Consider the following 21833-nt stretch of genomic DNA (forward strand, 5'->3'; position numbering starts at 1 on the left):
GCAACATGCCGTCATTTCTCAGCCCGTATGTCAATCTGTTAATGTTAGACAACGTGTCTCTGACACTGAGAGCTTTTAGCTCGATCGATACATGAATATGGAAAAGGACTCCTCATTTCCCTCTCATCATTACCATGGAAACTCCCGGGACTATTTTCTTTCCCCTGCGGGGAGTGTGACAGCAGTGAACTTTGTGTTCTATTCTCCTTTTTTTAGGTCCTCACAACATGGCGTCTCTACTTCCTGGCGCCAAAGATTCCCGCTAAGGTACTTCTCATCGCTCTCTGTCTCCAGTTACAGTATGAAGCGTTTTCTTTTCATGATGCCAGCTGAAACCTTTACTTTGTCGACTGTAACTACAGGTAGAAACCACATTCAACTTCTTGGAGATTCGAGCTTTGAATTCCCACCCTGAGCACCAGGTGAATTTTTAACATTAATACTGAAATCTGTTCCCACTCAGCTCCACTGTTAAAAGCTAATTGTTTGTCTGTACAGTTGTATAACGGAGTGGTTACATCACTCTGGCCTTCAAGGAATGACAGCATTTAAACCATTTATCGAAACAGCTGCAGTGACAGTCAATGCTCTCTTATTAACTTGTTCTCTTCTGTTGCTGACAGTGATGGAAACTAGATAAACTGCTCAGGGACTGTAGTACAGTTATTAGAGTGGGAGGGGAGGTCAGAAAAGGGGGATTAAGTCGAGTATTGTTGTATTTTTGTTCTCTTTGCATAAGGGATGGTAGTCTGAATAAGGTCTTTAATACTTACTTTTCAGCCTTCGCTTGCCATATGCAGAGAACAACAATGTTCTCACTGTTTTTATGGGCTTCATTTTCCCATCACACTCTAGTTAGCTAACACAACCAATATGACAGTCATGAGAATATAAATGTTATCTCTACGAACATTTGTGCAGTTGCTTTAAAACTTTCCAGAGCCACTTACCAACATAAGGGGGATGATTTCAAGACACAAGCCCAGAACGAAAATTCAAAAGATAACTCCATTTATTTCCATTCGGGTACAGCATATCTCTGTGTTTCTAATCTAGAAAATAAGAAGAAGATTAAACAACGATAATGAAAATAATCGTTAGTTGCAGCCCTGAAAGTAACAAATTTAAGTTTAATATTTTTTTTCACATCATCTGACGATTATTTTCTGGATTAATTGATTAATCGTTTGGTATAAAATGTCAGAAGATAGTGACAAAAATGTCCGTCCCACTTTCTGATGCCTTTAAATGTCTTGTTTTTTCAGTCCAAAACCCAAAGATATTCAGTTTATATGATAGAAAAGCAGGAAATCTCCATATATGAAAGGCTGAAAACAGCATTTTCTGCCATTTTTGCATTAAAAATGATTTCAACGATGATTATCAAAATAGTTGGCGATTATTTTTCTGTCGATCGACTTGATTAATCGAAACATCATTGCAGATCTAATCTCTTTATTCTAAAATACAGAGTTGCTGGAATCATCTTAATTATAGGAACATTGTAAGATATACTCTTTTAGTCATTAATTGTGAAACGAACAAATTCAGTACTATATTTTAAGATATTAAGGGGGAGAGAGTCCAAAGAAAATATTAGTAATGCTGGGGAGGGTCTTGCTTTTGCATAAAGTGAAATATAAAATTTACAGCTCAGTTTTCTGTGCAGGTTATTATCGACACTGACAAGTCCAGCTTCTCCCTGAGGTTTGAGTCACGCGAGCACCTCAACCATGTGGTCAGCCATATTAATTTCGCTCTCTCTCGAATATTCAACAACTCCATTTTTGCGTAAGTGCCACTCTCTCACAATCTGTGCAGCGGTAGATAATCAGGAAGTTTAAAAAATAAATGATACCTCATCTTTTGTTTTTTTGCAGTCCTTCCATCTGTCATTCAGACAGCGACCTTTCTGAGGGCAGCAGGAAGTACTCGCCCAGCTCAGAGACTTCAGTGGAAACCCAGAGGGCCTGTGGTAAAAGAAACATTATCATCCAACATGAGAATTTTGCACACATGCACACACACACACACACACACGAATAGGGGCACATGCACACCACTTGGCAGCCTGGAGAGGAAGTTGGCTCACTTCGCAAATGGTCTCCCAGATGTTCTTTTGCTCTGTCAGACAAATAAAAGATTGATAATTTGGGCAAATGTTTCTGTGTGCATTTTATCGCTGAAGGAAGCAGCTGTTCACATCATCGCAGATTCATTTTGTTTTTCTCTCTCTCTTGTTTTTTTCTCCTCCCGCCCGCCCGCCTCTCAGGAGGCTTCTCAGAGACGTACGCCGCTCTGTGCGACTATAATGGCATCAGCTGCAAGGAGGAAGTGCAGTGGGTAAGAGCTGTGGGACTGTGCCTGTGTCGCTGTGAGTGCTTTTGAGTGTTACGTACAGCACTGTGCACAAAATGAAGGGGGTCATGTACTTCAGCAAACAGGCTCATGGGTAATGTTGCTCCTAGGATGTGGACACCATCTATCACTCCCAGGACAGCCGAGAGTTTAACCTGCTGGACTTCAGCCACCTGGAGAGCAGGTGAGGGACGGAGAGCAGTCAAACACTGTAATCTCCAAAAAAAATATGGCACCTCATTTACCTCAGTTTCATCTCTTCCAGGGATTTGGCGGTGATTGTTGCATCGATGGCGTACAACACCTGGTTCACTAAACTGTACTGCAAAGACCTGCGGATAGTGAGTATAAACGGTTTCTGTTGAGTTATTGAAAAAGGCTTTAAGCAAAAACAGATGAAATGTTTAGTTTAAATGTTTCCTTTTCCCCCCCCCTCAGGGGTCAGAGGTCACTGAGCAGGTCCTGCACACAGTCAGCAAATCCTCCAGCCTGGAGGAGATCACACTGGAGAACGCCGGGTTAAAATCGTGAGTTCTCTTTTACTTTTCATCCATTCAATCTTCTATAAACCCACACAAGTACGACTCAGCCGGTGGAAGCAGTGGTGTGATGTTCTTTGTGGTTCTGAAGGAAGCTCTCTAAAGTCTGAGAAATCTCAGATTGAGAATTTGAAACTTTAACAAACCCTGCGTTACAAACTGAGGGGCGTTTTAAAGATGTGGGCATTTACAAGCAGTCAGGATGGTCTAATGATAAGACATTTGCTCTTCACTCACTGCGAGGTAGGGTGCAGAGCCTTGCAGAGGCAGCAGTATCTCCACAAAAAAAGTGCAAGCATAGACTGTATGTAAGAAGTAGACGTAGTCACTGTGATGTCACCCATTGGTTTGTGGACTACAGTTTTGAAGCCTCAAATTCCTCATTTTACCAGTCGCCTTTTGGCTCTTTGCAACCAGAAGTGACACGAGAGGGTGGAGCTAAGTACAACCGAACGCTGAGTAAGACATTTTAAGATGACCAAAAATGTTATAATTAACTTTCATGACCGGACAACGCCGTGGTAGCGACCTGTCAATCACCAGGTAGCCACGCCCTAAAGCATCCCCTGCTTTATGGTCTATTTGACTCTAAATGGGACCACAGTTTACTAAATGAACATCATGCTGTATTGAAGAAGACTTGAAACTAGCGATACCATAAACTCATGTTTACAATGTTTACTGAGGTAATAAATCAAGTGAGAAGTAGGCTCATTTTTTCATAGACTTCTATACAATCAGACTTCTTTGAGCAACCAGAGGAGTCGCCCCCTGCTGGCTGTTAGAAAGAATGCAAGTTTAAGGTACTTCAGCATTGACTTCACTTTTCAGACCCGGAGGCAACAATAGTTGAAGCTGTTCTCATTGGTTGCGCTTTGAAAGGTCAGCGGTAACCAAGGTCAAAGTTGAAATAATTTGAACTTTGAGCGCAGTGCTCAGTGGCGATTTTGAGTGGTGCGCCATGCCACGCCGAGGGTAGCGTTTATGCCAAGTTGGGCACCACCGTTCTCCCCACAGGGAAACAATGGCAGAGCCAGCGCAGAGCGATTTTACCGCTGATCATGTGTGCAGTGCTAAATCTCTCTCTTTAAATGCTTGTGTGTATTTACAACATACTAAACCATGGACCTACTTCACAGAGACTTTCCACAGAAGATGTCAGCTGCTCTTTCAGAGAACCCTGCTTCTGTCATCCACTCACTCAACTTGGCCCACAACTCACTGGACAACCAAGGTGCAATAACACTCTCTTTGGTTGTCTTATTTAGTAATATTGTATGTTGGTAATGAGGTGTCTTCTGTAACTCTATTTTTATCTCTCTTGCATGTACGTTGCAGGTGTGTCCAACTTAATTCAGCAGGTGTGTCGCCTCAGTAAGGGCCTCCGTCTCCTCAACCTCTCCAAGACTTCCCTCACCTCCAAAGGTTTGGGCCCGTCCCTTTCTATTTCCTGCCTTGCTATTCATGGTTCAGTAATGTTGAGAAAGTGTGGCAACAATTCAACAACTCACCAAAATCGGGTGGAAATTGGTTTGATTATAGACCGACAACAGTTTTTATAAAGCTGCATCTGATTGAGCAGCTCTCAGCTCAGGTTGGATTATAATTTAGGGAGTATAAAGCCTCCAAAGCCCCAGAGGATTCTCCCTCCTGGAGAGATTTGTTTCACGTTTTGCCCCTGCTTCGACTCCGTATTGACTTTTGATGTCTGCCCTGCAGGCAGCACGCCTCCTGTTACCGTCTCATCTTACCCTGAACCCAGTGGAGAATTTAAATATTACATTGAAGCAGGCAGACACGCTGCTTCCCGTTACATCCGCTGATACCTGCTGCTGCAGATGTGTATGAATAATGTAAGGACACAAAATGTTTTGAGAGCGTTCTCTGTCTTTTAATATTGTACAACTTCCCTCCCTCTCCTCCCGTCTCTCTCTCTCTTTCCTTTTATCCATCTCTCTCAGGAGTGGTGTCTCTCTCTCAGGCTCTGTGCTCCAGCGATGAGTACTCCAACTCTCTGCTGCACCTGGACCTGAGCAAGAACCCCGGGGTCCTCTCGGGGGAGGACGCCTCGGTCAGAAAGCACAACCCATCCGGAAACAAAAAACACACACTGCTCCATTTATACCCCACTTTTCTATCCTTATACCTCTTTTCTCTCTTTCTGTTTCCAGCACTTGTATCTGTTTTTGTCTCAGCCCAACTGCCTGGTCCATTTAGATCTGTCAGGCACAGATTGCTCTGTGGACTCAGTAAGTATTTAATGTCTGGGCACGATCGAATGTTTATGTGCAACGCTAAAAAAGAAATGCATTTCTCTCAGCCCAGATTAACTGTTTCCACCCTGTGTCTCATGCAGCTATTTGGGGCTCTTCTGAGGGGGTGTTGCGCTGATCTTTCCTTTCTGAATCTTTCCAAAAATTCCTTCTCCCACAGGTTAGTCATCTCTTAAAGATTACCTAAACAATAAAGGCACCAGCAAATCCAAATCTGGGATTATATCATCCTTATTTCACCGTAAAGGCCTCCTCTCTCTTTCTCTTTTTTTTTTTTTGTCATTATCTTCATCTCTTGCTTAATGGGGAATCAGAAATGAGCTTTGTGGGAGTCACTGGTACATTGTGCTTCCTCTATGTGGGTGTGTCTACTGCCGTTTAAAACCAGAACTCCCGGCGTTGTCTGCATAGATAAGACTCATGCATATTTAAGCAGAAGCTATCTATCATTTGACCCCACTCCCCCCTCTCTCTTATTCGCTCTGTTTCTCATTCTGTGTCAGTACGCTGCGCTCAGCACTGCACTCATATTTACCCAGCATGTCAACAATGTGACTTCATCTCTTTTGTGTGGCCGGTCTCATCCCATCCTGCTCTCTCTATCATCACCTCTCTTTCATCTTTCACCTTGTTTTTTTTTTTTTATCCGATAGGAAAGTGAAGGACACGCTGCCGCTGTTCCGTCAGTTCTTCAGCTCGGCCTTCAGCCTCACTTATGTCAGCCTTGCCTCTATGAAGCTGCCCCCTGATGTTCTGAGGTACTCGCCATGTCGCCTCTTATTCTCCTTCCTTTTATCCAAACTCTACGATGAAGCACATATAGATATCCGCAGCTTCCTCTCCTCGCCTTTTCTCCATCGCTCACTTCTTCTATCCTTCCTGTCTCCGCAGGTCTCTGCTAACAGGGTTAACCTCCAATCCTCATATCAATGACCTTCATCTGGACATCAGTGGCTGTGAGGTAAGAGTTCATCTCTACGTCTGCAAGCTCAAGTTAAAGGGTTAGTTCGGTATGTTCTCGTCATACAGAGTACGGGATTTTCTTCCTATCTCCACAAGCAGTTTAAAGGTACTAGTGCAACGCCCGTTCAAAGCGGTCCGATTGCTTGGCCCCCAGAAGTGCTGCTTGCAGCCTTGTCGAGAACCGCGGAATGGCTACTTGCACCTAATCTGACCCGCCAGATGGTTTATTACACAGAACCATCTGAGAAGCCGTCATTGGAAGCTGTTTGGAAAAGGGCAAGCTCTTTCAAAAAGTACTTGGCAGGCAATTGGATGAACCATCTGTCAATCAAACTCCTGTTGGAGCCAGTTGGGAGAAGAGTGAAAACATCTTTTCCATCGAGGAAAGCCTTCAGTGCCGTTCTTTGCTCTTCTTTCGGTGTAGAAATACTCTCCAGTTCTGATAGAACTGATGTTATTGCAATATCTACGCTAATCTCTTCAGGAGCCGCCATTGTTTAGAAGGAACAGTCACCTCTCTGTGTCGTTGCGTCATACACACCTAAGCCACGCCTGTAGCTGGTAGTAGCTCCTCACAGGACGCTGATTGGCCCGTGGTCTGGCTTGTCGGACACAAATGCATTAATTGAAGCCTGACAAGATGGATTTTCGTGTGATCTTGTGACATCATGAGAATCCAGCTGCCGTGCGAGGTAAGCTTGCATCGGCCAAGAGTGAAGTTGATTGCATGAACAGATCTCGAGATATGCGAAGGACAGCCATACATGCATACATACATACATACACAGACAGAGAATACTTCCTTTACAGTTAGATGATGCTGCTACAGCGCCACCTATTGGTCAAATGGCACCAAATTTGCTATGGTCACTCATACGTCATATCTACACATGTCCACCAAATGTGGTCACAATAGCACAAAGCATTCAGGATATATGACATCACAGCACAGCATTTGAGCAAAGTTTGAGGGCCAGCTACAGCAGAACCGTATGGAACAGCAAAAATACATAAAAAAAACGTTCCCCAGCTTGGTCCAGAGATGTTCTGTACCAAATTTGGTGATGATTGCTCAACATTTGTGGGAGCAGGAGCAAAAAAATCATATTTGCACAAAATTCTAAATTGCTGAAAATCTAGACGCAAATGGGCGTGGCTTATATGGATAGATTCATCTGGAACCCACAAAATCCAAAATTTCTGAGACTTAGGGTTCAAACTTAGAGGCCAAAACATAAAGTTCATTGTTATAGTGCCACCATCTGGCCAAATTGTACCGACTTCGACACTGCACGTCGTTGGGACCCCAGCAATACACCTTCCAAGTGTGAAATAGATCTGATGAGCAGTTCTTGAGATATTTAAAGGCACCACCTATTGGCCAAATGGCACCAAAGGTGTCATGTCATAGTCCCTCAGACATCATATCTACACATGTCCACCAAATGTGGTTAGAATAGCACAAAGCGTTCAGGAGATATGACATTTTTTTTAATATAAGATCTGCCCACGGCATTTGAGCTAATTTTGAGGGCCAGCTATAGCAATACTGTGTGGAGCATCAAAAATCAAGTAACTTGTTCCGGCTTGGTTCTGAGATGATCTGTACCAAATCTGAAGACAATGTCAAAGCAATGAAAAATCTGATTTGGACTAAATTCAAAATGGCGGAAAAAAATAATTTTGTTTCTTATGGTTAAAAAATTACAGGCCAAAACATAAAGTTCATTGTTATAGCGCCACCATCTGGCCAAATCACACCACATTCAACACTGCACTCCCTTGGATCCCCAGTAACACGCCCACCAAGTGTGAAGTAGATTGGATGAATGGTCCCTGAGATATTCAAAGGACACACACACACAGATAGACAGAGATTCCTTGCTTTATAGTGTGATCTTGAGTCACACGCTCACAGTATTGTGTGGGCTCAAATATGTTCAGAAATCATTTGAAAGAGAAATTCAAGTTTGTGAATGTGTTGAAAAGATTTTTGTAGTCTGAATGAAATTGTGAGGTAAGACTCTGCTGCTTTTGTGAGCATCTGAGTACCGACTCAAAGCAGAAAACTATGTGTGAAACAAAGTTCCCACACTGAGTGACACTAAAGTCACACATAAACAGACACATCTATGTCACAAGAACAAATTTTTGCTCTGCGTTTACAGCTGAAGTCAAGGCCAAAATATACCTCACAGTCAATATAATTTGTTTCATTCACTTTACAGCATTCAGAATATGCAGATTTTACAGCGTTTTTTTTTTTTGCAAAAATACTGAAGTAAAACTACGGTATTTAAAATGAAATAAAAGGACAGGAGTATTATCAGCTAAATTCACTTAAAGTTAAACATCATGCAACAGAATGGGTCCTGTTATGTCACCTAATAATGGATTATTTTTATGTGTAAGCAGCATTTCAATGTTGCAGCTGATGAGGTGAAGTCTTTAATGACTTTATATACACTTTAGTGTAATATTCAATACGTTTTGTATGGTAAATCAACTAGTTATTGTAATTCTCAAATAGACATACTGTAGCATGTAGTAATGTTGTTTATGCAAAATATTGCTCCTCAGAGCACAAGTTGTACTTATGTACATCATTTGAGTAAATATACATAGTTAAGTTTAGTTAGTTAAGGAGAGATGATGGTTTAACTCCCCCATACTTTTTAATTCACATACTTATGAAGATGCTAATATATATATCTTAAATTATATCAAACTTCCAATCCGATCCTGTTAACGTGCACCCACAGCTTTGATGATGGAAACAGCTTTTCCAGGGTTATTAGGATATTTATATATTTACTTGTTTAAAAGGTGCTACTGTAGAAACATGGCGGCCGTGAAGCGGACCCGCTCCCTATGTAGATATAAACGTCTCATTCTAAGCTAACGGAAACACAACAATCCTTATTATCAGGTGATTATACACTAAAGAAAACATACTTATTAACATTACATTAGATTTCTGTCAATAGATCCCTCTATATGCTGTTCATTTAAGCGACAATGTGCCAAGCTAACAAGTAGCCGAAAATATTTTGAGCAGAGTTGCTGCAGATCACAAGCAAGGCAGAGCTCACCGCTCAACGAACCTTCACACTGTTGCAGAGACATAAAAAAAGGCATTCATAAATCTGCCTCACTGTGGAAAAATAGAACAATTCCCCAATGACTGAACCTAAAATGACTGGGATTCACGCCTGTGCATATGTTGGTTTCCCTCTTCTCTCTCTCTCTCTCTCCAGCTAAGGTCTGCAGGAGCTGCTGTAATCCAGGAACTCTTCCCCAGAGTCTCCTCTATCGGCACTCTGGATATGTCGGACAACGGTACGGTGGCACGCTGCATCACATCCCTCTGTGACCTTGACTCTTTGTCCTCGGGCAGGCGAGGTTTGAGTTGGCTGTTAGTGAATCAAGCCATGCTGAGCAATATAAATGTATATGTGTATGTGTGTGTTGACAGGTCTCGATGCAGACCTGCTCACAGTGCTGCCGGCCCTCTCCAGACACCCGTCCCTCAAACACCTATATCTGGGCAAGAACTTCAACATCAAAAACAGGTGCTGCTCTATGTCACGCTCTACTGCCGGTATTTGTGTATGTGCGTGTGTGTGTGTGCATGAACACGAGGGTGCATGCGCTACATACGCCAGCTCGAATATACGTGTCTGTGATTTAACTTCCGTATTCATAAGCGGGTGCCGCTCCCCGGGCAGACAGCTCGCTGCCGGCAGGAAATGACTCACGCCAGCTCATCCAGCTTTTGTCCCTGTTTGTCTGCAGGGTTCTGGATGAAGTCCTGCAGAAGCTGGTTCATCTCATACAGGAGGAGGAATGTGTGAGTGATAACACAGGAAATATATTGTGTGATGCAAATTTACTAGTTTTCTGGCACTAGTTTCATCATACAAATAGAAAATTAATCAGCTGCAAAGACACAGAAAAATCCACGTATTCTAGTTTCACTCCGGAAAGAAAAAATACGACGGTGTATTAGGGCCATTATAGGTAAAAGAAAAAATTATGATACCGGGGAGGGGGGTAATATTCAGAGAAAGAAATCTGAATTTCAAAGATTAAAGTCATAATTTTACGAGAGAAAAAAACTTGGATATTCTCTTGGATTAAAGGGGCAAATTTACGAGAAAAAACTCATGCATGATTATAAAGTCGTAAATCTACAGAAAAAAACTCAGAAAGTTATTATTATTATTTTTTACCTTCAATGGCGCTAATATGCCTTCGTAAAAAATAATAAAGATTATAAAGTTGTTGACCTAAAGGGGATATATAACGCTCATTTTCAGGTTCATGTTCTTGTATTTGGGGTTTCTACTAGAACATGTTTACATGCTTTAATGTTCAACAAAACATATTGATTTTTTAATACTGTCTGTCTGAATATACCTGTATTCACCCTCTGTCTGCAACGCTTTGTTTTAGCTCCTGTCTCTTTAAGACCCCCTCCCGAAACATCCCAGCCTGATTGTCTGATTGGTTTGCGAGAAAAATATGGTGCACCTTTGCAAAGGTAGTTCTCAAGCCAAGGGATGTCACAGTGTCCCGTCGTCCCAGGGACAATAGAAAATGTGTTTGGGACGCAGTAAACTCACTATCGACTCGTCCAAAGGACGCACCCTATTTATAAATTCTAATGTTATCATCATGTGTTCAAATCTTCTAAAATGTAGTTTTTGCTGATAAATTTGAATAAATCAATTTGTTTGAAGGAGATGTTTTCACAGCAATATAAAACAGATAAAAGAGAAGGAATAATTACCTGTTTATCTTCCTAACAAAAAACAGTATGCAAACGGTAATAAAGGAGTGGATGTTAAAGTACATGGGAATTATTGTTTTACTTTTTTTTTTTTGAATGTGTCATCGAATTGGTATCGAGAATCGTAGAATTTCCCTGGTATTAGTATCGACTACTAAATTTCTGGTATTGTGACATCCCTGCTCAAGCCGTGGGTGGAGATACTGAGATTGCGGGTGATATACTCTTATGAGCCTGCATGTGACATAGGAAGGGGAGCCAAATCTGAATGTCGAATCACATGTTTTCTGATCTAGGTAGCCCACAAAAAACTGACTGGGTTGTCTTATCTCACAGCTTGTGGGTTGGTAGGAACTCCAGAATGCAAACTCCCAAATGTATGAGCACAAGCACTGAGAAAGTGAGTTTTTCATGACATGTCCCCTTTTAGGTTAGAACATAATTTTTGCATTATGTTTCACTGCAGACGTGTCACTGTATCATCAATTATTACTGTCTCCTGTGTCTTGCGGGCACAGTGTCTATATCCCTACACACACATATTGTAAATAATTCATACAAACAGCATGTAAAGTCATGTTGGCGAGGAGTCGCATCACTCCACAGTAAATTTCACCACTGCACTTTATCCTCACGGCTCTCCAGTCCCCTCTTCTCTTTCCGACGCTCATTTTTACTCTACTTGATTTATTCCTAAATATCAGACTCATTTTAACACATGTGTCTTTCCCTTCTGCCTCTCCAGGCCCTGCAGTCTCTGTCCCTGACCGACTCGCGCCTGCGTTCTCGGGGCACCATGCTGGTCAACGCCCTCGGCAGCAACACCTGCCTGAGAAAAGTGGACCTGAGCGGCAACAACATGGACGACATCGGTGCCAAGATGCTGAGCAAAGCCCTGCAGATCAACACCACGCTCAGGTGAAGGAAGAACCAATGTATATAGAGAGAGAGGATGTTTCTTTGTTTTTTTCTGCAGTATAACGTGTGCTCTATATACGGAGGTTTGTATTCAGTGCATCTCACCACTTTGCCCTGCAGGAGTGTGACATGGGATCGCAACAACACCTCCGCATCGGGATTTCTAGATGTGGCTCGAGCACTTGAACAGTAAGAGCATTAAAACATCATCTACACAGATCGTCAATAAATAACAGGTTATCTTATATATGTGCTGCAAGAACGGTGTTGACTTTAAGAAAGCGTGATAGATTTACCTTCTATTTAAGAGCTCTGCGACGTGAGCTGAGCAAATTGTTGCTTTCCACTTTGCTATCTTAAATGGTCCAGACTTATCTTTAGGCTAAGGATGACATGGTTGCAAAGATCAAAGTATTACTCACTCGTTTCATGGCATAGGAGGGATATTTTGGGATGAGCTCTGTCCATTGGGGATATTAACCTCAACAAACCCTTGAATATTTAACCCACTTTATTTTGTCTCTTTAGTCTGTTGCTGTCTCCTTCAATAACGTCACCTCTCCTCTGTTTCTTCCTTCCTTCCTTCCTCTCTCTCAGTAATTTCACCTTGCAGTACATGCCTCTACCCCTAAGTGACATCAGCCAGGCGTACCGCAGCGCCCCCGAGAGGACAGAGCAGGCACTGACCAAGGTTGGCATCGCAGACCAGCCACAGTCATCGTCAGAAACTTAAATTTAAAAGACTAAATCAAGTTTTACTTCTATCATTTGCATTTAAACCATTCATTTCAGCCGGTCTCACCAAATGGCGTATGAATGGCACGCCAATTTCTTAAAAGGTGCTAAATGCGAGATTGGGAACATTTCTATTGCCTCTGCACGGCTCTCAACATGGTCGTTAGCTGGCGGCTCGCAGCTATCAGCGCTAACAGCACTAACAATGAAAACAACAGCAACAGTGCTGACAGAGATAACAGTGTTAACCTGAGGGGAGAACCGGAGGGTTGGTGCTACGCTTCCACAACGCCGGCAATGGTCGGGATTAATGGATTTCAACCAGGAGACCGGTGTTTGTGTACCGTGTGAAACTATTTCGAAGTGACGTTTGTGACGTGTTTTCCGTACTTATGTTACTTGTTTATGTACATATTTCACTCAGTTTACGTACTTATGTTAAGCCCAACCATGATGAACTAAGTGATTTTGTTGCCTAAACATAACTGTTTAACGTTAATGATATGACGTTCAATGACACGTGAAAAGTCGATTCAAAACGTGAACGTGAAACGCGACTGATGGCGTTATCAGCTGTAACCGCCGTATGAGAGCAGTGCAGAGCGGCGGTTGTGAGCAAGCCAGTGGGGCACGCACACATGCACGAACATGCACTAAAAGGCACGCGTGGCCGGCCCAGCGTTGTATACAAAGCACAGAGAAACTCTGATTACAACACACACAGAGGGAGAGAGACTTCATTCTCTGCTCAGGTAGACATTACTCCTCTATATCTTTACATAGACAATAGTTGTTTGATGCTATATTAATACTCTGAATATCATATAGAGCACCTTTTAGATGCTTTTAGGAAACGGGGCCCAGAAATGTGAAATCTAAAATGAGACAGCAGCCTCTCCTCTGCATCCATTCGCTCTGCTTCATTGCACTTTGTTTCCTCAACAATCTGCTCGTTGCATCATCATCACCTCATCTTTTCTGTCTGTGTCCTCCTCGTGTTTTTGTTTTATTAAACTCGTAACTCTCTTCTGTCTCTGCTGCACAGATCCAGCGCTCTCTGGTGAGGAACAACCAGACACAGCGCTTCTCTCAGAGGCAGGCTCTGCGGCTGCACCAAGGCCTGGTTACGAGCACCGCCGAACAGGTAGCACTCATCATGTGTGTGGCGTATGTTTATGAGTGTTTTATGTGTGATTTAGCTCATAACACTCCCCCCGCCTGTCTGTTTCCAAGGTGATGGAGCGCCTCTGTGTGCGTGTCCAGCAGCAGGTGTGCGTGTTACGAGGCATCGGAGAGATGGAGGAGCTTCAAGCTGCTAAACAAGTGTTAAAAGAGGCCAGGAACTCCCGAGCTGTGAGTGATGGGAAACGTGTGAGCTTAGTATTTTTATGACTGTCACACATAAATTTGAATACAATCATTTCTTTTCTTTCAAGCTGTACCCGTCACTGTGTGAGCTGGCTCATGTGCTGTCTGTGGACGGGCCGGTGCGGCAGAGACTGGACTCTCTGGCTGGTGAACTCGCCAAAGCTGCAGACAAGGAGCTTCAGGTAGATATAACAGCGTCTTTTCACGCCGTGATCCGTTCGCAGGCGACTGAGTTACTGATCGCTGGCATTCATTGCAGGTGATCGTCGACTCTATGGTGTCTCTCTGTCGCGAGCTCTGCCCTTTATCTTCTTCTGCGGCCGAGAGGTTGAGTCCTTCGCTCTCATCTGTCTCCGAGCGCGTGTCCATCCCTCGCTCTGCCATTCGGACAGCTCTGATGGAAAGAGCAGCGCAGGACATCCACCGAGCGTTAGAGTAAGAGTAGAAGTGTTGAGCAGCAGTAAAAGGTTGAATTCGATAAGTAGGTTATTGATTTCCTCTCACTTTAACCTCTTCCCGTCCGTCTCTCCCTTTCCCCCTAACCCAATCTTCTTGTGCAGAGAAGTGAAGCTGTCAGTGGTTTCATATCTCACCAACTCCATCGTGGACCAGATCCTGCAGGAGCTTTACGCCACCCACAAGACCCTGGTAAATACACTAAAACATATTATGTGTCTGAGAGAAAGTGATTGAGTGGGCGTCAGAGGGACTGAAGAGCACTGCTGTCCGTCTCAGACTCGGCAGGTGTCTCATCTTAAACGCTGGGAGGGGACGTGTGACGATGGGACGGGCTGGAGGTTCAACAGACACAGAGACTCTCTGGACATCACAGATGAGGAGCTCAGCACCAGCATAGTGAGTATGAATATACAGACACATGTTGGGCTGATATCCATCTTTACATTTGTCCTCTTGTATTGCAGGGGGTTCGGTGTCTTTTCCACTTTTTCACATTGACATTTTTTTTTTTTTTAAATAGCGGGTTTTTCGCAGGATGTCCAGTGTCGAGCTAGTGACGATTCTTTCTGACCACTCAGTGGTCTGCAGAGTTTTAACTCCTTCTAGTATCGGCTCAGCTCGCTTCAAACCTCGACCGAGGAGGTACCTAAAAAAATTCCACAACTTTTGCTAATGGAAAAACAAACAAGAGCAAGTTGAGTTGAGTAGAGCCGTGCCGCACAATGCAGTGGAAATGCTGTATTAATCACCAACAAATATTGTTCCTCCAGACTATATGTTCCCTTTAATGTTCGTGTTGATGTTTTTCAAACTTCATTTTGATGATGATTTTCAAGTTAAATGAGTAGGTCTTTCAGTGTCATCTTATCGGCACATATATACAGTCCCCCCTACAGTATTTTACCGACTGTCGTAGTCTTATGATATTGGTCAATTTATTCCATACAGTTTATTTCAGTTGCAGTTCAGTCGTCTTTTTTGTATTTTGCCTGCAGCTTCCTCCGAATGATTCCCAAAAGTATTTTAAAGATATTGAAAAGTATTTTGCCCTGTGTATAATATTAAATCAAAACATTCAGCAATCTCTTGCCAATATAAAAAAAGCCCACAAACTATGAAAACTTTCAGCAATTTATTTTTTATCACACTGCCTCCAGCATTTTTTTTGTCTCCTTTGTACAGCATGTATTTCAATTTTGGAGTCACAAAATATCGTATTCTTCCAACTCTTGCCAAGACCTTGAGGTAGTATAAGTGTGACTTTCTCACATATTATTCCAGTCTTCTTCAGATATTTCCATTTCTGTCTCCCATTTCTGTCTGACATGAACAGTTAGGTAGTATATGGAGTTTTTTTTATTCTATTGTATAGTCGTGATATTAGACATTCGTTGTCTTTAATCTTATATGCATCAAAAGAATATGTCGACTAAACTAGGGTCACTCTCCTTCACTTGTTTACCATAGAAATACACTTCTAACCAGAAAACACAGCCTCAGTGATGGATGGATAAAATGATGGATTTTCCTCTGGGTTCTGGCATTTAAGACGATACACTGACTTTCTTGACAGAATCACTGAAGGTCAACATTTGAAAAGCCCAAAGTCCTCCACTGGAGACATTTCAACGATACTTGGATTGATTATGCATCGTCAATTCAATTGTGTTTTGGCCTTTAGAGGCTTTCGACTGATTGGTTTGATTGAAGGCCGATAATTCCTACACTGTAAGTCTGACTGGCATTAAATCACAATCAGAACGTTCAAAGTAGGTTTTCACTTAGAGGGAATTTGCCTTGATGTTTGGTGCTTACAATAAACATATTAAGAGGAAATAGAAAATACAAGCAAAGTACTGCAAAAGTCAAGAACATAATTGAAAAATTTTAATAAAAATCTACTGTAGATACTTTAAAAATACTATAACTTTATAAATATGTACAATATAACAGTTTTAGAATGAGAGAGCTGTACAGTTTTGTGCCGGATGTGCAAAATTAGTGATATGGGGATGTGCAAAAGTTTACAGTAAAGAGAATATGTGCTTTACAGGGATGATAGTCCAAGATGTGCATTAATGTAACGCAATATAACGGTACGAGTCAGAGAGGAGTGACTCGAAAAGTTTTTGTCCGGGGTGGGAGGGGTCGGCCACAATCTTTCCTGCCTGCCTCAGGGTCCTGGATGCGTACAGGTCCTGGAAGGATGGCAGATTGCAGCCAATCACCTTCTCCGCAGAGCGAATGATATGTTGCAGTCTGCCCTTGTCCTTGGCAGTGGCAGCGTACCAGATGGTGATGGAGGAGGTGAGGATGGACTCGATGATGGCGGTGTAAAAGTGCATCATTGACTTTGGCAGGTTGAAATTCTTCAGCTGCAGCAGGAAGTACATCCTGGCACAATCAAGTAATCTTTATACACAATGTGAAAAAATACCTGGTCCCCCTTACTGTACCTAGTGCTTCATGGATGCAAGCCAAGGCAATCAACTAGGCTACATGCACTTTGCACGCACATCACCAAGTCTAACACCATTAACACTAATGCTGCTTGCACAACTACACAACTATGTCCTGCAACAGAATCCTGCAAAAGCCAGATCATAAATAGGTTATTCATGTGCATAATCAATGTCTAGTAACTTTCTCTAGCTACAACAAGAGCAAGTCTGAGTTGGTCAATTTGATGCCTCCAACCCCTACTAAGACTCTGCAGCCATGATAGCAGCTCTGTGTGGCTGTACTTGATGTAAATGCTTATTTCAGGATGCTAATATGCTCACAAAGACAATGCTTGATGAAAAGAGGATCACCAATCGTAGTATAGTTATAGTTATAGTTATATAGTTGTTGAGATATTGGACCAAAGCGGTGGACCGACCAACAGACTGACATCCATACAGTCATGCCTAAAAAGCATGGCTACAAACCTCAACCAGCTATCTGCCTTGATCCTTCATACTGACTTTATCTTTCATGAACAATCGTTTTCTATATCAAGCTTTCCCTGCAACCCCATGATCAAGTTAATCACAGACTATTTGTACAGTTATTCTTCTACCTTTTAATGTCCCAGTGTGTGTTTGTTATTTTACACTGACTGTTTTTACATGTTGTACAGCGCTCTGCTTCACGTGTTGTTTTGAAAAGCGACTTGACAAAACTCCACCGACAGAAGCACTGATCGGCCTAAAGGAGAGCTTGTATCATTTGTGCTACTTGACATGTTTCCTGCTCGTGTGCCTTACTCTACTATCCCTCAGCATCTCACTATCGTTTTTTTCTTCTTCTTCTTTTTTCTCGCAGGACACAATAGCCATTAAGAAGCGCAGCTCGAGAACAAGACGAATACGACCTGTCTCCACCAGGCTGAGTGAGTACTGCTGTATATCCTCTTATCCTCCTCTCTCTCCTCTCTTTCCTGTCGAGCTCTGACCCCATCTTGTCTCTTTCAGGCCTCCATTAGTGATTTTTCTGTTCCCCCTTTCCCCATCTCTCCATCTGAAAAGTCTGTTAATGGCTGTTTTAATCTGGCCTGAGCCAAGTCGGAGTCAGTATATCTCAGATTGTTTTAAATTTGTCGACTTCGAAGCGGAAGCAATGGCTCACTGTACTGTAACTTTCGTCTCCTTGACTTTGCCTTTCCTGCCCTCACATCCTCTATTAATCGTTCCACCTGCCATCAGGTCTGTGTGACGACTCCAGCTCCTCTCCACCCCCCTCCGTGCCATCGTACTCCTCGCCGCTATCCCGCTCGGCATCCTGGGAGGGCCTGTCAGAGCTGCCTACACAGGGTCTGCCTCTTCATCATGTGACGCGGGTTCGACCGAGGCCTCCGCGGAGGCACAAAGGAGGCCACATCCCGGCTGAGACTGTAAGGCGGGTTTGATCTCGGCACCTTTTGACACATCCATCCATCCATCCATCCATCCATCCATCTATCCATCTATCCATCCATCCATCCATCCATCTATCCATCTATCCATCTACAGTATCTATGCATACTTCTTCCATTTCCTAATGTTCATGCCTGCTGGCAGTGACTCCTGTCTTTGTCAGAGGAAATCTATACAAAGTGGATGGTTGGAATTGGATTATTTCATCTCACTGAAGCCAGTGTATCCATTTGTTTTATTGCATACAGAACATTTACAAATCAAAACCCAGTGCAAGTAAATTGACCTCTCTAAAAAGACTGTGTGTGTGTGTACAGCATGAAAATGGAGGAATAAGCCCTCTTGATGACGGACTCCCAGATTTCTACACTAAAAGAGTTCTCCCTGACAGGTAAGAGTTCCTCTACTGTTATCTCTTCTTAAAGGACATCCCCTCCATTTCCATGTTTTAACTACAACGTCATACATCCCTTTAAAAAAAGTTGCTCTGATGTCTTAGAGGACAAAAATGACCCCTTTCTTAAACTGCCATAAAAATACTATATATTGATATCATTTTCCACTTTCAACGAGTTAACCAAATTGAGTCCTGATCATAACTACCAAATATTTATTCATTTTCAGAATTTTAACCCTTTAAAGGGACTGTTTATAACTTTTTAAGCGTATAAATGTACCGGGTCGGGACACATGCGCGCTCGCGTGTGGCCGGAGCCTCTGCTCCGCTGCCTGTTTGCCTTCACTCAGACAGCACGCGTTCTTGCTGTGTCGCTCCACCTCTAGACGTGAACGCGTGCTCACTCCACAGTGCAGGAGAGTTAGTAGCTCTGAGAATATCTACTGAATGTACAGTGGACGTTTGTGCAGAAATAACTGCTGCAGCTCCTCCAGACCAACAGATGTTTCCCGTGTCTTGTGAAGTGACGGGGCTCCGCAGCGAGTTACTTCATCGTCTCTGACCGGGTGCCGGTGTCTCCCCTGTTCCCTCCGGCCGCGGTTGGAGGCGATAACGTTACTCGCTGTGGAGCCCCGCTGCTGAAGCCTACGCTGAAGCAGGAAAAGCCAACACTATGATCAGCATTGATTCATGGAGACACCTTCGTCTGGTCAGCTAACATTACTGCCAAACAGGTGAAATATAGAGTGATATTGTGGTTTTAGCTGACGTGTGTCACCTCACTGTTTTGAGCGATGCTCGTTCATGTCTATTTAGAGTGAGCAAGCGCGAGCCCAAAGCTGACTTTCGTTGAATTAACGGCCACAAGCATTTCTGAAAGTTACAAATAGTCCCTTTAAATGCCAGTTTGTTTACATAATGCCACTGTTATTTTTTATGAAAAATTGAATTATTGCTTGAATACAAAATTCTAGGGTGAATTTGAATTTTTTCACAGTCTTTGATATGTCAGTAATTATCAACAACACTCATTTTGACACTCCATAATACAGCAGCGATGCACCTAGTGGAAACCAGGAGAACAGCATGTATTAGCCCCATAGGGCAAACATGAGAAAATGTGTTTAACTTAATTTATTCAGGGGAGTTTCTCTGAGAGCAATGCTCTCTTTTTCAGAGCTTCACAGTACAACCCCAGTCTGTTCTGCTGGCCACTGAGCAGCTCCACACCTCAATGGTGGTAGTGGGGGAGACTCAAACGCTGCTTTTTCACTGAACCCCACCCAGACTTATCCTGCCGATCCGGGGCATTGAACCGACAACCTTCCGGTCACAAGCTCGGTCACGTTCTTGGCTACACAGTTTATTATAGTCATTAGTGGAGCTGAGGTTGAATTTCCAAAATGACAAACTCACCTTTGCTAAAGTGTAAGCCATAAACATTAACACAGCCAAAATGAATGAAAAATTAAAGATTAAAAAAGTGAAAAATGTCCCTAGTGATGCATGAGGGTTAAATTACTGCTGTTTCCCAAAGCATCCCCTAAGTTTTTAGATTGAGTTCCTACTTTTCAAGCCGTCAAGCAGCGCTTTGAAAATCAACTTACAGAGTTTTCAAACTTGCTTGAGATACTGGAGGTAATCTATCACAGTGAGCAATTTGTCACGTTTATGTTATTGTCGCAGCTGTGAGCAGAAACTGCTTTGAGAATTGTTCTTGTTCAAGGACGTCCGACAGAGTTTAGCTGCTGAACAGCAACGTTTCACAGTAAAGGTTTACAAAAAATATATTAATCATTAACAGATTAAAATGTTCTAATGTGTGCAATAATAAACTGTTAAAATAACAAATTATAGCATTACTAATAATTCATCAATATTCATTATCATTTCATTATTTGTTAACAGTAAAATAATTATTAACTAAGTTTAGTTAACTATCAATTTACCATTTATAAATAATTGTTATTATATTACCCACTATTTTCATAGTGTACTGAAGTGAATGGACCCCTTTGGTTGAAATCGCTGTAATCAATCATTCTGTGTGCTTTGAAGAAAGTCAGCAGTGTACTAAATTCAAATCTTTGAATTATACAGTATATACTATAGTTCCTATGTGATTGTATTACAAAAGGGAGGAAGCCGGTAGCAAACTAAGAAGGGCACACAACAAAAGACACAATACGAACAGACTTACACTATTAGAGTAAAAGCAAGAGACTGTGAAAAGTGAAGTTTCAATAGAACAAATACAACAAAGGTATAACCTTGGTTTGTGCCAACCAACACAACTAGTTGTATAAAAGGAGTCTTTACTGTTTCTCATTCACTTAAAATACCATCCATTAAATCAGGCTGGATTTAGGTTTGAAGTAATTCTTCTAAGTGTGATATTCTCTTGAGCCAAACATTAAAAGATTGCTACCTTTTCTGCCATTTCCATATTACGTCTTAATTCAATGACATTTCAATTAATGCGATTCTGACAGCTTATGTACTGAGGCTTAATATTAATTGGCTTATATTCAGGTTATTATAATTCATGAAGGTTGTGTTTCTCTGACCAGAGTGTTGTCAGTCTTTGAAGTAATCTCACGGCGAGGTTCAGCTTGCTTAGCACATCCTCCTGCAGGCTGCTCAAAGGCAATTGAATCTGCTGTCCATCATCTTTGCTCAATCACAACATAAATATAGTCACTCTTTGATGATTAGAGGAGCGGGAGCTGGCTGTTTGGAGCATTTGGGGGTTGGGTAACAAGACGTGATAGGTTACTTGGTGACTGCATGGTGTTGATCAAAGAGATCTGAGATTCAGGAAGGAGAGGTGAGTTTTTTTTTTTTTACACAGCTCAAAGGAGGATGTTAGCAGTTTGTCGTGATTTTGTTAAATTTGTGATCGGTCTGCTTTGGAAATGAACGTTTGGTCGTACAGTGAAATGAAACAGAATTAAAAATAATGTGCTAAAACATGCAGAACCACTAGTGTGATCCTTTAATGCAGTGGTTCCCAACCTGGGGTCCTTAAGTTGCCCACACTAAAAGATTTTTCAAATCCTACCAGATGTTGAAAATGTGAGAGAGCCCAAACATAACGACATGTTATGTTGAATTTAACAGTTTTGTTCCTATAGT

General features: G+C 42.3%; 1 protein-coding gene across 1 annotated transcript in view; it reads left to right on the top strand.

Moving 5' to 3' along the window:
• The window catches only part of LOC119489056 (capping protein, Arp2/3 and myosin-I linker protein 3-like), a 42202-nt gene that overhangs the window by 10012 nt on the left and 10357 nt on the right, over positions 1–21833 (top strand). The window contains exons 3-32 of the mRNA XM_037771198.1: positions 217–267; positions 363–422; positions 1670–1791; positions 1881–1975; positions 2273–2343; positions 2469–2542; positions 2624–2699; positions 2797–2885; positions 4037–4131; positions 4236–4322; positions 4859–4968; positions 5069–5146; positions 5254–5330; positions 5824–5928; positions 6062–6131; positions 9391–9472; positions 9609–9705; positions 9929–9983; positions 11671–11843; positions 11964–12032; positions 12441–12534; positions 13624–13722; positions 13812–13931; positions 14015–14128; positions 14206–14381; positions 14507–14594; positions 14682–14801; positions 17712–17778; positions 18092–18279; positions 18619–18692. Of these exons, the coding sequence (XP_037627126.1) occupies positions 217–267; positions 363–422; positions 1670–1791; positions 1881–1975; positions 2273–2343; positions 2469–2542; positions 2624–2699; positions 2797–2885; positions 4037–4131; positions 4236–4322; positions 4859–4968; positions 5069–5146; positions 5254–5330; positions 5824–5928; positions 6062–6131; positions 9391–9472; positions 9609–9705; positions 9929–9983; positions 11671–11843; positions 11964–12032; positions 12441–12534; positions 13624–13722; positions 13812–13931; positions 14015–14128; positions 14206–14381; positions 14507–14594; positions 14682–14801; positions 17712–17778; positions 18092–18279; positions 18619–18692 (2876 nt within the window). The remainder of the gene's footprint in view (positions 1–216; positions 268–362; positions 423–1669; positions 1792–1880; positions 1976–2272; positions 2344–2468; positions 2543–2623; positions 2700–2796; positions 2886–4036; positions 4132–4235; positions 4323–4858; positions 4969–5068; positions 5147–5253; positions 5331–5823; positions 5929–6061; positions 6132–9390; positions 9473–9608; positions 9706–9928; positions 9984–11670; positions 11844–11963; positions 12033–12440; positions 12535–13623; positions 13723–13811; positions 13932–14014; positions 14129–14205; positions 14382–14506; positions 14595–14681; positions 14802–17711; positions 17779–18091; positions 18280–18618; positions 18693–21833) is intronic.

Source organism: Sebastes umbrosus, chromosome 5, assembly GCF_015220745.1.
Source record: "Sebastes umbrosus isolate fSebUmb1 chromosome 5, fSebUmb1.pri, whole genome shotgun sequence".
In the NCBI taxonomy this organism is placed as follows: domain Eukaryota; kingdom Metazoa; phylum Chordata; class Actinopteri; order Perciformes; family Sebastidae; genus Sebastes; species Sebastes umbrosus.